Source organism: Anoplolepis gracilipes, chromosome 13 (assembly GCF_047496725.1).
Source record: "Anoplolepis gracilipes chromosome 13, ASM4749672v1, whole genome shotgun sequence".
NCBI lineage: Eukaryota > Metazoa > Arthropoda > Insecta > Hymenoptera > Formicidae > Anoplolepis > Anoplolepis gracilipes.
Genome location: NC_132982.1, coordinates 9334223 through 9349662, shown reverse-complemented (window position 1 = coordinate 9349662; position 15440 = coordinate 9334223). Strand labels below are relative to the sequence as shown.

The 15440-nt window shown below is 32.0% G+C and overlaps 2 protein-coding genes across 3 annotated transcripts in view; one reads left to right on the top strand and one right to left on the bottom strand.

Moving 5' to 3' along the window:
* Mwh (multiple wing hairs) overlaps window positions 1-15440 on the top strand; it is a 48986-nt gene that overhangs the window by 9623 nt on the left and 23923 nt on the right. For both annotated transcript variants that reach the window (XM_072905183.1, XM_072905185.1), the window contains exon 2: window positions 15120-15192. In XM_072905183.1, coding sequence (XP_072761284.1) covers window positions 15120-15192 — 73 coding nt within the window. The remainder of the gene's footprint in view (window positions 1-15119; window positions 15193-15440) is intronic.
* Sce (E3 ubiquitin-protein ligase Sce) overlaps window positions 1-15440 on the bottom strand; it is a 45157-nt gene that overhangs the window by 24995 nt on the left and 4722 nt on the right. The gene's annotated exons all lie outside the window — the stretch shown is intronic.

The window sequence follows — 15440 nt, the reverse complement described above, 5'->3', positions numbered from 1 at the left end:
AAATCATTTATTGTTGTGACACAGCAACAATAAGTCAATTGCCTGGCTTTAAGAAATGTGAGAACAGGAATCGTCCTCTGAAACGAACAAGCATAATATGCGATACTATCGCGCTCATCGTCGTCATTACCTCCGGTTAATTGCGAACATCCAATTACGCGGTGGATCTCTGCATTTTTCTTGAATGCGGAACGCACGAGCGTTTCTTTTCGATTCCGTTCACTGTTACCATTTCGTTTCAGTTCGCGATTCATCTTGCGCATCCTGTTCGCGACAACGACGATTATTAAGCGTAGCTTTCCATCCTCGCGATTTTTCCATAGAGTTCATGCGGTATCGAGCAAAATCCCGCGCCACCGCCCGATCGTAGATCATTCTAACTATAAGGAAGCTCGGGACTCGTTGACAGCGATTTATGAACGATGCTGATCCAATTACTCACAGAAACGCATAAATCAAATGTTGAAATTAATTTGCTGATAAGTAGGAAAGCTGTGAGAGGTTGTTGCGTAGAATCTTCGAACCGCTATTATCAATTTGGCTAATGTGATGCAACATAATTCTCGTTGTATACAATTTATATAGTTTGCTATTAATTAGAAATTTTGTATGCATAATATTTCGAATATTGATAAATCTTGTATTATATTGTGAACTTTTAAAATAAAACCTGGATACACATAATATTTTGAAGTATCTAGTCGCTAATTTTTATTACATTCGAATTCTTTGCTAATTTCAAATGAAAATAATATTAATATGTATAGATATTTAAAAATATATAGTCTTGAACAATATTTCATTCACACGTATAAAATAAACATTTATGTACAATATTATGGACATATGTAAATATTTCTTGTCAAATTTTTCATAAAATCTACAAATTATCAATTGACAATTTTTAATTAAAAAATAAGCTGCATTAAAAAGCTTTAAATATATATATACGGTTGTAATGCCTACGAAATGCTTAAAAGTATAATACAAATTTCGAGAAATTTTATTAAAGGAAAAGATATATGAATATATGTATATATAAGATAGGGAATTTTTTTATGATAAAGTTCTTCCTTTCTGTTAAATTAATGAACATAATAACAAAAAATATATATCTCATAGTTTATAAAAAAACTGAAACGGCTCTAATCACAATATTTAATTAAATTCTGGCCAAGTAGCATATATCTCATTTTTTCAATCCAGTAAAAAATATTGTAGCTCGGGCTATTATTTTAATAATATCTTCATTCATCTTTCAATCAAGATATCAAGAAAATTTAATAATCATATTAAAAATTGTGATTTTTTGTCCGATTCTTGGTGAAATTCCACGTGATAAGTAGGATCGAATCAATGAAATTTCTCAGAGCGGGGAAGAAAAGGATTTTATAATGAGCACGTACAAACGATTTGTAAATGATTAAACCATAAACGATTGCGTCTGGACAAAGAGATAATAATTCGTTCGCGAGGTCTTGAGGTGCTACTATAATTAATTTATGCATTGTTCGAAGTATTGCAACCGTCAAAAATCGCATCATTGATCGTAGCAATATTTTATGTATAATGTAACATTGCTTGATGTCGGTAGATTTTTATTTCGAAATTTTATACGGATTTTAAATAAAATATTTTTCTCTGGAAATATACATACATATATTAAGTGCATATTCTCATATATGACTTTATCTATTTTTTAATTGGATGAAAACCTATTCTCTTATCGAACTAGTTTCCAAGAAAATAAAAAATTCTGTGCTGCGATAAAATTAGAATTCTAAAATAAAGCATACGCATATTTTGTATGTGAAATTTCTGAAAATATATATTGTCATATTAAAATATAAATATTTTCTTCAAGGAAAAACTGAATTATTCAATGTGAAATTTTGTTCGCATCTTCCTTGAAATTGTATCCTATAATGGTATTATGTATACCGTAGTACACGCATATATGTCATGGGATTTCTTGATAGCCGTGTAGCATTAATGTTAGGAAATGATTTCTCACGTAACTAATATGCTGTAATCTGGATTCATATCGGCTTGTAACCGGCACATCGTATAAATTTGCGATATCGCATGCACCATCGAGTTAAACGCTAATACGATGCGACATTTTTTTTTCACCTAACGAGACGTGAAGATATGTTGAAGATCTTATATGTTGATTCTCGTAGATATATACGTACGTATTTATATTCTTAGATCCGATTATGAAAGAATAAATAAATAAACTTGAAAAGAAAAGAATAAAATAGATTCCTAATATAATCGAATTATGATTCATATAGTTACCATAATATAATTACAGCGAAAACAAAGAGTTACTTGCACAGAATTATATATAAACACTTTTTTATTATTTAATACATCAACAGGGTGTCTACTTAAATCTTGTAAAAAGTTCCTGAGCTTCCAGGTATTTTTGTTCACCAAGAAAATATTTTCTAGATTTTTGGTACAATTTTTTAAAATAAATTTTTTATCACTAAAAATAAAGAATATATACTGTATATTCAACATTTTGTTAAAACATTGATCGTACAATATAAACATAGATAAATATAAGAGTAAAATTATTAGAGAGAATTTCTTTAAATTTTCTGAGTTTTAATAAAATTCCACGAGAATTTTCTGATTTCTCTATAAAATATATTTTTAAAAAATCTTTGAAAATTCAGGTTTTCCACGTTTTATTATTTAATACATCAACAAGGTGTCTACTTAAATCTTGTAAAAAGTTCCTGAGCTTCCACGTATTTTTGTTCACCGCGTAAAGAAAATATTTTCAAGATTTTTTTCTACAGTTTTTTAAAATAAATTTTTCATCACAAAAATTAAAATAAAGAATAGAGAGAATTTTTTAATATTCTGAGTTTTAATAAAATTCCACGAGAATTTTCTGATTTCTCTATAAAATATATAAAAAAAAATCCTTGAGAATTCATGGTTTTCCACGTTTTTTTAAGATTCTATACTCCCTGTTACATCAGTAATGTGTGTCTCTATAAAGTAATATTTTATTTTATCTCATCGCGCCTGAGAGGAGTAAAGGAAAAAAAATATGAAGAGGGAAGAAAAGAGGAGAATTTTCTGATTTCTCTATAAAACATATAAAAAAAAATCCTTGAGAATTCAGGTTTTCCACGTTTTTCTTTTAAGATTCTATACTCTCTGTTACATCAGTAATGTGTGTCTCTATAAAGTAATATTTTATTTTATCTCATCGCGCCTGAGAAGAGTAAAGGAAAAAAAATATGAAGAGGGAAGAAAAGAGGAGAATTCAAATGGCTAACAGTCTCGGTCAACAGCAGCAACCGCAAGCAGATCCTCGCCGAGATCTTATACTCGCTCCCGCGCGCATACCGCGATGTTTTACTCGAGAATATCTATAAATCATGCCGGTCACGTCTCTGGGATCCCTATGCGTTGTCATTCGATGGGTGCGATGGGTGTAAACGCCGCTCACGTGGGCGTAGACACGTGTTACGTAGAGACGGAGAGAATACGGTAGCTGTACAGTCGGAAATCTCTCTCTTATACTCTTATACGTATGCCTAAATTTCTGCCTATGAATATATAATAACTTTCCATCCTCTCGCATTCCGTACCCCGTTGAAGCGACTTGGAATTCCTGCGTGAAAGCAACGGAGCGCTTAAAACCCGGCTCGCAATGCGTAGACGAAGCGCGCACGAAGAGGCGGCTCTCTTCTCTCGTCTCCGCTGCTCTTTCTTTCTCAAGCGCGGAACAAAAGTATAGTAGCATCCGCATACGGCGACTGAAATGCAGCGGAAGCGATGCTTTGTAACGTGAAATCGTTTCCTTCGACACGCAAGCGAATTCTCACGGGAGAGCGTGTGTGATTCTTTCGACAAACAACAAGTGGACGATCGATGATAGCGCTCGACGCTTTAAAGAGACCACGTTCCTTTTTCCTTGCGGCCAATTTAACCAATTACCAACTAAGCGCATTTTTCATTCATTAAAATACAATTCTCTTATTAAGGTTCGACATCTCAATATCGGACAGTTATTTGACAGAGAAAAGAGGAACGAGAGCATACCGGAATTTCGTTCGTAAAAACGTCGTGTTATTTCGTCTTTTGTCTCGAGAATCAAGATTCTCACGTAGACTGCATAAATTGCACAATAAAAGATTTATGAGATCCAAGAAGTATACCATTGTAATAATAACACAATCGAGAGCTATTTTATATATATAGTATAAAATAAGCTTGATTGTATTATTATAATTTTATATTATTTAATAATATAAAATTAAACTTCTATTAAAGTGCATCTGAAATTAATTAAAGAAAAATATAGTTTTAATCACTTATAATTCGAAAATTGTTGATGCTTCGATATTTTGGTTGAAGAAAAATTATTTTTAAATTAGTTAAAAAATTAAGTATTGAAAAGACTTTTTTTGGAACATCCTATGCACACATATAAACGTAATACGTGTATGTTTAATATTGTGCATCACATCACTCATAATTTTATAACACAGTATCTTTGTAAGACTGACAATGGCTTTGTGCCTTGGTTAATTAGTCTCATCGTAACTTGGTTTATGATTTATCGCAAGTACCGTGTAACTTGTGCAAATAGTTTCGCAGGTTCTAGAAAGCGTTTTTCTTGCGAGAAAACAGTCCTGGCGTGATTCTATTGCCCTTACCTCTGTACATTTCTCACACGTGTGTTTTCTCATTCAGGGAGCATCACCACCGATTTTATTACCGGCATGTTTAGTCAATAATTCCCTACCGGTGTTAATTATTGCGTCCCGTTATGCCGCTGGATGAATAATGTTACTACCGCACGTGGTTGTATATCCTCGATGTAAATTTCGCAATTAACCGCCGTTCAAAACGATTCTCTTTCCGTAATTACCTCGATTATTTTCCTGCGTAACTATTATATCAATACGCATGCAACTCTCCCATGTGTGTATAAAAAGATAATAACATCACTCAAAAAAATATTTTGCTAATGTAGATAGATTTCAAGATGATCTCAATTAAAATTTATCGCTACTTTTTGTATCTGTTGGAATATTCTTTGTCACGTATAGAATTTATAGCAGCAATATTGCCAAATATTAATCTCAAATATAATTGTCTTTAACAATAGGCCTTAAAGACAGGCATCGCGGAAAAATTTTCTGTCTAAATTACACTAATAGTACGGATATAAATTCCGTCTCTGTAATTTAAATTGATCAAGTGCAAAATATATGCAGTATTTATCTAATAATTTATCTGTTTCAATTAATTTTTTACACTTAGAAAATTTTTGTTAAAATTGCAAGATCATTTTTTTTAAGTGATTATTATATATCAATTAATATCTGTCTCTCTCGTCCAAAATCTTACGGAGAATAGCAATGCGACCTCGACATTGTACGGTGAATTAAATGTCATCTCGCTAAACGAAGTGCATCGAAGCGTCTAACGGTGCAAAGAAATTATAGTTCGCGTCGTGAGGCTGTAAATTAGATTTCTCTCGTGCGATAAACTGTCCAGCGTCATACTGTGAATTCGTCTCCTCTTCGCTTATTTATTTATTTATTTATTAATTTTTTATTTTCAAAGAGAGATCTCTCCCTTCTTTCCTTCCTTCCCCTCCTTCCCTCTACGTCTCGTTTGCCACTTGCACACTCAACGGACGTTCGCGTATATGCCCGTGGAAAAGATACAGTTATACACTTTACTCTCGAGAAAAAGAGAAAGAGAGCGGAGGAAAGGAGAGAGAAAGATGGATATCTCGCCAGACGGAGAGGACCCGTTTTATAACTAGAGATTCATAACGGAATACGCACGCTCGCGCGCGCACGTGATTTTACAATGGACATTCGGCTGACAAGTAGCAAACAAAACGAAACGGTATCCGAATCAGCATATTTCACGCAATGTTACATTCATTCGCACGCGTTGGATGGTTTTATAAAATTTCTAGGAAGCTCTCTTCCCGAGGAGCGTATATGCGTGGAATAAGGATTCAATTTCACGCACCGATCTCGATCTCGTTGATCGACAGTTTTTATAAGAGAGAACGACAATCCGAATGATAAAAACTATACACGCCTTCCGGCTGAGATTCCAACGGAAAGCTTTTTGGTCTTGAAAAGTAGAAAGTGTACACGCATATCGAAATGACTCGACGCTACGCGCATCTTGACCAATGGGCGTCTCTTGATCGAGCATTAATGACTTCAATTTCCTGCGTGTACGGCGTTGTGTATCATCATACATACGAATCTCCTCTTCCATCAAACTGTTCTCAATTCAAGTCCGGTTTCAAGAAAGCGATCGTTTTCACGATCAGAAGAAGTATGACATTTATTCGAGAAAAAAAAAAAAAAAAAATAAATAAATAAAAACATGCTAAATTTCTGCTTATGATTTATAATTTTGAGAGCGTTGCAGTGTTATAAAAATACAAAGCGTACTTAATTAAATTATCTTTGTCCCTTTTCATCTTTGTCTTTACGCTTCTCTTTTGATGATTCGAAAAATCTTTGTAATTATATTGACAATTAATCTGAATCAATCGATGGTTCCAATTATTCTTGATAAGATTATCTTTAAGCATTAAATTCATGATGTAATCTACTGTCAATGTATTCACAAAATTATTAGTGATAACAAAAGTGTCTACTCAAATCTTGAAAAAAATTCTCTGAAAATTTTCTGATATTCCATTCTTGTTCTAAATTCCAGATAAATAAAACATTTTAGAAATTTTTTTGATACAACTTTCTCTGAAATAAATTTTTTTATCGCACGCATTTTCTAATTTTTTTTTTTCTTTCACTCACATAAAGAAAAAACGAAGCTTTTAAAAGTTTCAAATAAGAGATTTGTAAATGTACTAAAAAAAAACTTTCATAAGATAAGCATTTTTTACTTGCATAAAATTTTCATTTATCATTAAAAATTACAAAGAATATATACTGCATATTCAATCTTTTCTTAAAATATTGAATATATTACACAAACAAAAATAGATATATATTTATAATATATTTTAAATGCACGTATAATATAGCAACAAAATTATATCAAATTATATCAAAATATATATATAGAGCATTTAAAAACAAAGAATTTTGTTTTTAAATGCTCTATATATAAATCCCAATAAATTTCCATGAAAATTCCCTGATTTTTTATATAAAAGGAATCCCTGAGAAATCCAGATTTTCCATATTTTTCCAGACAGTAAACATCCTGGCGATGTTAAAAACGAGTTCACGGGTTATCCTGAACGAGTCTTGGATGTTTATAACTGGTCGTCTCTAGGCATTTATAGTACGATATTTAAATAAATCTGGATCGTTGCTTGCTCGAGCGAGTTCACGCCAATAAAACAAGCAGTCAGATCTGATCTCGCATTTATTATCATCCTGAACTGCAGCCCCTCCCCCGTCCTTTTCCTCTTCCTCCCTCCTCTCTCTTTCTTTCTTGTCATTTTTTTCTTTTTGCTTTTCCTACAGTCGCAACTATGGTAGCGATTCATCCACAGGACCAAACTCTGTAATCAACACATATATACCAGTCCGGCTTTCCTATTCGAGATCCTGCTTGCTACGCATCCTGAATCTTCCTCTTCCTAAATCGAGGTCATGGGGCCTTATTTAATGTATTTTACGATGCATGACGAATAAAGTGCTTTGATGTGCCAGATATTCGATTAAAAACAATATAATCAAAAGATCGAAATACATCGTAGTATGTAGATAATGAATACGGTTTAAATAATACGGGAGAGAGCGTTAGATAATATTAATAAGAATTTTATAATTTTAGAAAAAATCGCGAAAAACGTTTTTTGATTTAAAGAAGAATGTAGCGTAACTTGGTCGAGATATCGAGAACTTATTTCCATACATGATTATCTAATAATAATAATGAAGATTGTATGATATGGTGATTACAATATAAGATGATACTTGAGTGAAGTAGCTATTTCTTGATCACATTTATCGCGCGCGCGCACGATTTAATATATTCTAAATGACTCTAGGCAGTTCATTATTCCAGGCTAGAATGTGAGATTATTAGAAATTCCATGACAAGTAGTTCGCGTATGTGATTATTTCATATCAGATAATATATCATAATCGTTATCACATACGTATGGAAATAACTTTATTATATGTATATTCATGTACGAATTTTTGCTATAAAAAATAATAAATAAGGATAAAAAATACGCATTATTTTACACTATTCGATTGTGAACAAATTCAAAGATTTATTTCGACGCGAATATATATTTAAAGTAACGTGCGCGATAATTTAAGTCTGAAAATAAACATATAAGTGCCTTTCTTGAATATGCATTTTTATTGATATAAACTTTATTTAATCCGTATCTTAAAAATATAATGTTTATAAAATAAAAAATATTACTCGTATTTTTATGTGAAAAGAAATTGGAAAGAAAGTTTTTAAATGCGATTAATATTTCATGTACAAGATGTTTTTCAAAATTTTCTCGTCAAAATTTAGATATTTAGTTTAATTGGCGTATCTATTCGAATCATGTAAAAAAATTCCCTGAAAATTATTTGCTCTTTCAGGTATTTTCAAAATTTCTGAAAATATCTCCAAGACTTTTTTCGTACAATCTTCTAAAATAAATTTTTTATTACTAAATTTTTCATCACTAAAAAATAAAATAAAGAATATGTTACATACTCAATATTTTGTTAAAACATTGAATATGTAAGCAGAGATAAATATATATTTATAATTTAATTAACATTGTGTGACAGCAAAATTATCAAAGGGAGAATTTTATTAAATTCTGAGTCCCAATAAAATTCCACGGAAGTTCTCTGATTTCTTCAAAAACAATTCCCTGAGAATGTTAGGGAATGTTTTCATGTTTTTTTAAAGCAGCCTGTTAATAAACATCCTGTTAATATATCAAGATATGGATTAAAGGAAGTTTGATATGAAAAAAAAAGTGCCTATTTTTATTCAGAGATCGATCTTGTTTAGAAACTGGTACATTTATCTTCCATATCCCGCAAATGAGCTTACGAGCTTCGTCCGGCTTGGTTTTTGCAATCCGCGGGGTAAATGCAGAATGTATTTCTTTGGCAATCGGCTCGGAATCAGAGGTATAGGAAGATCGACTGTGCATTTCCGGGCATCGGCTAACATTCCGCCGTGCATAACTCCCGGAACAGTCATAACGGAAGAATCCCTCTTGGACTCACGTGTATTCCCCGCTAATGGCCGTCAAGATCGACGATCCGGGGTCCCGAAGATCGTGGCGCCTCTTCTCCGCGCCCTCTCGATCGCGTTCCTTTACCCGGGACGTGTTCCTCGATCATCCGCGCCGCGATATCTGATGCGGCGAACGCTCAACGGAAAGGCATTACGGGCATCGTGATGCTTACAATGTCTTCCTTCCCCATCCTCCCCGCAATCGCTCTAGCGATGACCCCTTCTTGTATTCAACCATACCTTTCGACCGCTGATGCTGGTACGCGACTGCGACTTTAATAATCGTGGAACGTGGATCCTATACCGTTGCTTCCATCGTACGGATACTTATCGTGGATTACGTCGTTACAATGATTACGTAACATCGAAATACATTTGATTCTTAAATTGATGCAATCAATTAGTGTCTTTTAAACGCGAAAGAGAAAGAGAGAGAGAGAGAGAGAGAGAGAGAGAGAGAGAGAGAGAACACTAAAAAAAATGATCCTGCAATTTCAACAAAAATTTTCTAGTGTAAAAAATTAACTGAAACAGATAAATTAACAATTACTGTGACACTGCATATATTTTACACTTGATCAATTTAAATGACAGAGACAGAATTTATATCTGTACTATTAGTGTAATTTAGACAGAAAATTTGTGTATGATGCCTATTTTTAAGGCCTATTTTATCGAGAACAATTATATTTGGCAATAAGATCTAAATTTTCTAGAGGTATTGCCAGAATATTGCTGCTATAAATTCTATATGTGACAAGCAATATTCCAACAGATACAAAAAATAGCGATAAATTTTAATTGAGACATCTAAAAATGTATCTACATTAGCAAAATATTTTTTTGAGTGAAGAAATTAAATATGTTATTTCAATACTGTTACTAATGCAAACTTGATTGAATTGGCTCGGTTATTATAAGGTAATGCTCAGGTATTAGGTCTATCTCTGACATTTTTCATTACGCAACAGACAAACAATCGTTTTAAGGAGTCGAATTACTTGCGCTACAGTGCCTATTCATTTTTTAATTTTAATAAAACGAGAAACTTGCGATACTTTTTTTGTAACTCTTTGAAAATATCTTTTTATTCTTACACCAAAAATAATTGTATTACTATCATATAACCATTTGAATATTTTAAACGATTATCAAGCAAATTATGTTGCGTGCATAAAACATTCTTAATTCATTAAGTATTCATAAAAAGGGACATTTCTCTGACCACTTTTATTTTGAGACATCTTGTAATAAAATCCCGATTAATTACATTTTGATCGACAGCTAAAACGTTTCTAATTATTGAGACGTATCTCTTTCGATCTACTTTCCTACTCTTTTCTACTTTTTATGTAATTTTTATTTAATTTGAAATATTTAAATGAAGAAAACTATGTCAGTGATATAGACTTCAAATGTCTATAAATAATTTTGCGATAAAAAAGTCTATTAATTTATTGTCAATAATTTATTCTCAAAACTTAGATATGCATATAAAAACATATGTCGGAAATTGTTTAACTAACAAAACATAGGTCAAATTTGTTGACGAGCGTAATAAAATTATTTTCTAAAGAGATAAATAAAAATTTTTTCTGTTCAAAAAGTAAAACATAAATTCGTGTATATTTTAAGTCTTTTTTGCTCTCAATAATTCAGAGTTACTTATTATTTATTATAATAAATGCAAAGTAAATGCGTATAGGTAGGGAAAAGAGAGCCTCCGGCAGAGTCTTCATCCCACAAGTTTTCTTACCCAATAAAAAATTTAACTTAATATTAGAATTCAAAATTGAATTAGAGATTAAAAATTTTTTGACAAGAGAATACAAATGAAATGCTTTGCCCCTTTCTCCTCACATATTTACTTTTTTTTTTCTTTAATAAACATTTAATGACACGTGTCATTACGTTATCAAATATTTAATGACATGTGTCAAAGTTCCTATTTTGCACATTCTTTCACTTTACTTTAATTGATTATAACTTTCGAATAAATTATGAGTGCGTCATTTATGATAAATCTATTGGAAGTTACTAAAGTTTATGCCTTGGAAAAACATGTACCAATATCAATGGGTCTCTTAAGATAAACATAGATTGATAAATGAAGAAATAAAATGATATGTATTAAACTCAGAATCGTCTTCCTATTTTCAAATCACAAGATAAATCTTCAAATAAAGATGAAAGTAAAACTTTTTTTTTTGTAAATATTTATCTTGAAATTTAATTAGAATTTTGTATCAAGATATACATCCAGCTAAAACTTGATAAAAAATATCAATGTGTCGCGTTCGAAAACGTGAAATCTAGACTGGTTAAAAGTTATCTGATCACAAATCTGATCAAAAATAAATACATCTTCCAGCTGAAAATATTTTTCTTAATAGAAAAAATAAAAATATTACAACATATAAACATACCATTTTTTTGATGATCAAAAGATCGTTTCATTTGCACCGTATTTTTTATTACGATTTATAGATATATTTGAAGGAAAAAGAAATGTGCAAATTACAAATATAGTCTCTCTATTCTGAGTCTCCTATACTCTCTATTCTGAAACAGATGTCTCCTATAAATTAAAATTCTCTCCAGACGAGTTCACATAATAAAGGGATTTTATTATAGCATTGTTACCAGCGTAGACAGCTGTAACCTGCCTGCGGTTGCTAATGTACATTACAGAAACCTATGGTTATGGATATGGTGGCGAATTGTTTCGAGGCACAGCGGTAGCCGCGGAGAGATATAAATGGAGGGAGTGCGCGTCGTTTAACGCTATTAAAGCACCATGCCTACGCCATGCGTACATATGTATATGTATCGGCGTGCATATGTGTGTGACTAACCGCTCGCGCGCGGGTCAATGCCTCGGCTGTCTCCGAGCAGTAGGTACGTACTTACGCCGCGTACTTTTTTTTTTCTCTCCGCGTTACATCCAAGAACGCGTTTCAAGTATACCTGCATGTACGCACGTACGCATGCACGCATGCATCCGCGGCACTTCCGCGAGAGAGGTCCACGCGCGACGTGATCTCGTACGATTTCTGCAAAGTTTGCAACCCATTCTCAGAATTTCGATAGAGAGCTCTGTGTGCGTAATTCATTCTTAAATTCCAAAGCTTTTTTTTTTTTTTTTTTTTTTTTTTATAAGATTAAACAAATATGTTTTGATTCGTTATTAATAGACGATTTTATTACAGAATGATTTATAAAAGAATTTTTTAAAATCAATAATAGACTGAAATTTTCTTTAGAAAAATTCGTTTCGAAAATAATTTATTCGAGATTCATTTAATTAAATCAATGTAACATAATGCTTTCCAATAGAACTGTTAAAACATTGTACAGAAAAAAGTACTATATTTTCTAAACCAAAATTTTGCCTATAGAAATTTTCATAATTTTTAATAAAAAATTGAAATTACAAGTACTTTTTATTTTTTTTCTTTATCATCAAATGTTGTATAAGAATAAGATTTTTAAGAGATTATCCTTGAGAAATTCTCAAGGTTTGAATCATAGCTCAGAAATAATTTTTGATCCCTAGACACTTTGAACAAAATTTTATTTAAGAAAAATTCTGGCAATTTTGAGAGAAAATATGTTTCAAATTTTTTTCTAGTAAATAATTTGTTATTTTTTGATAATTTTCATCATAATTTTAAAAAAGTATTGCAAATTTATATTTAAAGAAAATATTAAATTAACATCACATACATTTATGCTTAAAACTGCTAAAACTTTTTAAAAGCTAGAAATTTCAAAAATAAAAGCAATATTTTTAAGGATTATAAAATCAACATCCACAAAATCAAAATTAATCTACACATAGCTAATAAATAAATGATTAATACACAATATCGCAACAATTTTATGTTCTTAAATCAATTAAATTAAATTGTTTTTAAATTACTCTACTTATTATCATACAATCTTACACGGTGAAAACGTCTGTGACGTTTAGAAAGTCTGTCAACGACCATGTACGCAATGTTTAATACACCGATTATAACATGACATTATTGCCACGAAGAGTAATCTTCAAATTGCGTGAATCAACGTAGCCACGATAATTCGTAAGGTTACGACAGATCCGTCAACAGTAATAAGTACATTTCTGATTCACTCGGCTTGCCATCGAATCATCGATGCGCAATCGTGTACCATCGTGATCGCGACACAATCATCATGATTCCCATTATTATATCGCAGCTAACCTACAAAATTAAGCATCCATGATCCGTGTCCTCGTAGAATTCTACTATCTAGCAGAATTATTGCACTACGCGCCGCACCGGACCGTGAAATGCCAGCGTTCGCGAGAAGAGTTTCAACTTTATCTTGACGGATAAGAGATTTATCTGCATACCGGGCAAGTGTGCAGGTGTGAAATCGCGATAACCGAAATCTTTGTACTAATACTACTCGAGTGATTCTTTCGCAAGATTTGTCTCGCGTGATATAGATCGCATTCACATGAAACGTTATTATCGGTCTTCAAAAATTATCAGTCTTCCGTTCATCCAGTTCATTTTATTTATCGAATTTTTAATAATCAGTACTTTGCACTCAAAAAAATGATCTTGCAACTTGAACAAAAATTTTCTAGGTGTAAAAGATTAACTGAAACAGATAAATTATTTAGCAAATACTGTGATACTGCATATATTTTGCGCTTAATCAATTTAAATGACAGAGACAGAATTTATATCCGTACTATTAGTGTAATTTGGACAGACAATTTTTCCGCGATGCCTATCTTTAAGGCCTATTGTCAAGGACAATTATATTTGCGATTAATATTTGCCAACGGGATCTAAAATTTCTAGAGGTGCTGCTAGAATATTGCTGCTATAAATTCTATACGTGACAAACAATATTCCAACAGATACAAAAAGTAGGGATAAATTTTAATTGAGACATCTAGAAATCTATTTACATTAGCAAAATATTTTTTTGAGTGCAGGATAAAAAGTGAAATTTACATCGATTTGATGTGAATTAAAAATTAAAATTATATATTATTACAATTATAAGATTATAAATATATGTCAAAATTTATAAAATTATCAAATAATAATTTGCATTTGGAAATTATTGAAATAACGCACTCGGAATTGGTGCGCGCCGTCGTTTGCCTTCATTCTGGCGGAACGCACCACGTGAGTGAGGTACCGTTTGAAAATACCGCGAAGGAAATTCCGTGGAGCCGTTCTACACTCGGGCGATCAACAACGCTATGTACGCCATTCGTTAATTAAATACAACATTCCACATCGATCGCAAAAAAGCGACGCGAAAGTATTTTTCAAGAAAAGCAACGTGTCTTTTAAAGCTTGCTCCTCGAGTCGAGATATCGTTTCGTTAATAAAGCATACGTTTTCTCTGAAAAAACGACAATGGAATAAAATTGCATAGCTTCACGTTTGCACGTTTCATTTCCTACAGCATAAGACTGTATCCTAATAGATAAAATAATTTAATTGATTTAAGAAAATAAAATATTGATGCAATTGTGTATTAATTATTCATTTATCAGCTACTAGTAGATTACTTTTATAAATGCCTATTTTATAATGTTTCAATGCAATGTAACATACAAAAAGTTGACTTATCTTATTTTTGAAATTTCAAAGGAATTGATAGAATTCTAACTTTTATCTGAGAATTTTCAAATTCTTGATATATTTAATAAAAATATTATACATATATGATAAAAAATATATTAGTATATTTAATAAAAAAGTTATAGAATTTTTTTTTTTTTAAATTACACAACTGTTTTTACATCTCTCTTAGAACGATAATGAGATTCATGAGATTACCCTTTCAATAATGTGTTATGTCTTTTTTTTCAGCGAGTCGGACATGGCGCCAAATGCGGAGGAAGAGCTGCTGGTCGTGAAACCATGGGGGCCGCAGCCGGAAAAGGTAGAATAAAGAGACGTTAAGTAAATTACAGTGTAACGAATAACGTTGAAACGCGATTGCGTCGCGTGCCGATCAGCTGGCGTGTAAAACTTGGCGCGGAAGCTTTATGACGTAACTCAAATCGCGTTAAACGACCACGCATTCCACGCACGAGGCACTATCGGCATAATGTTTCCGATGAAAAAGACAGATAGCGAACCGGCAAAACAACCGATTCTCATCTTGCGGCTTTTACCGCGTGAGAACTC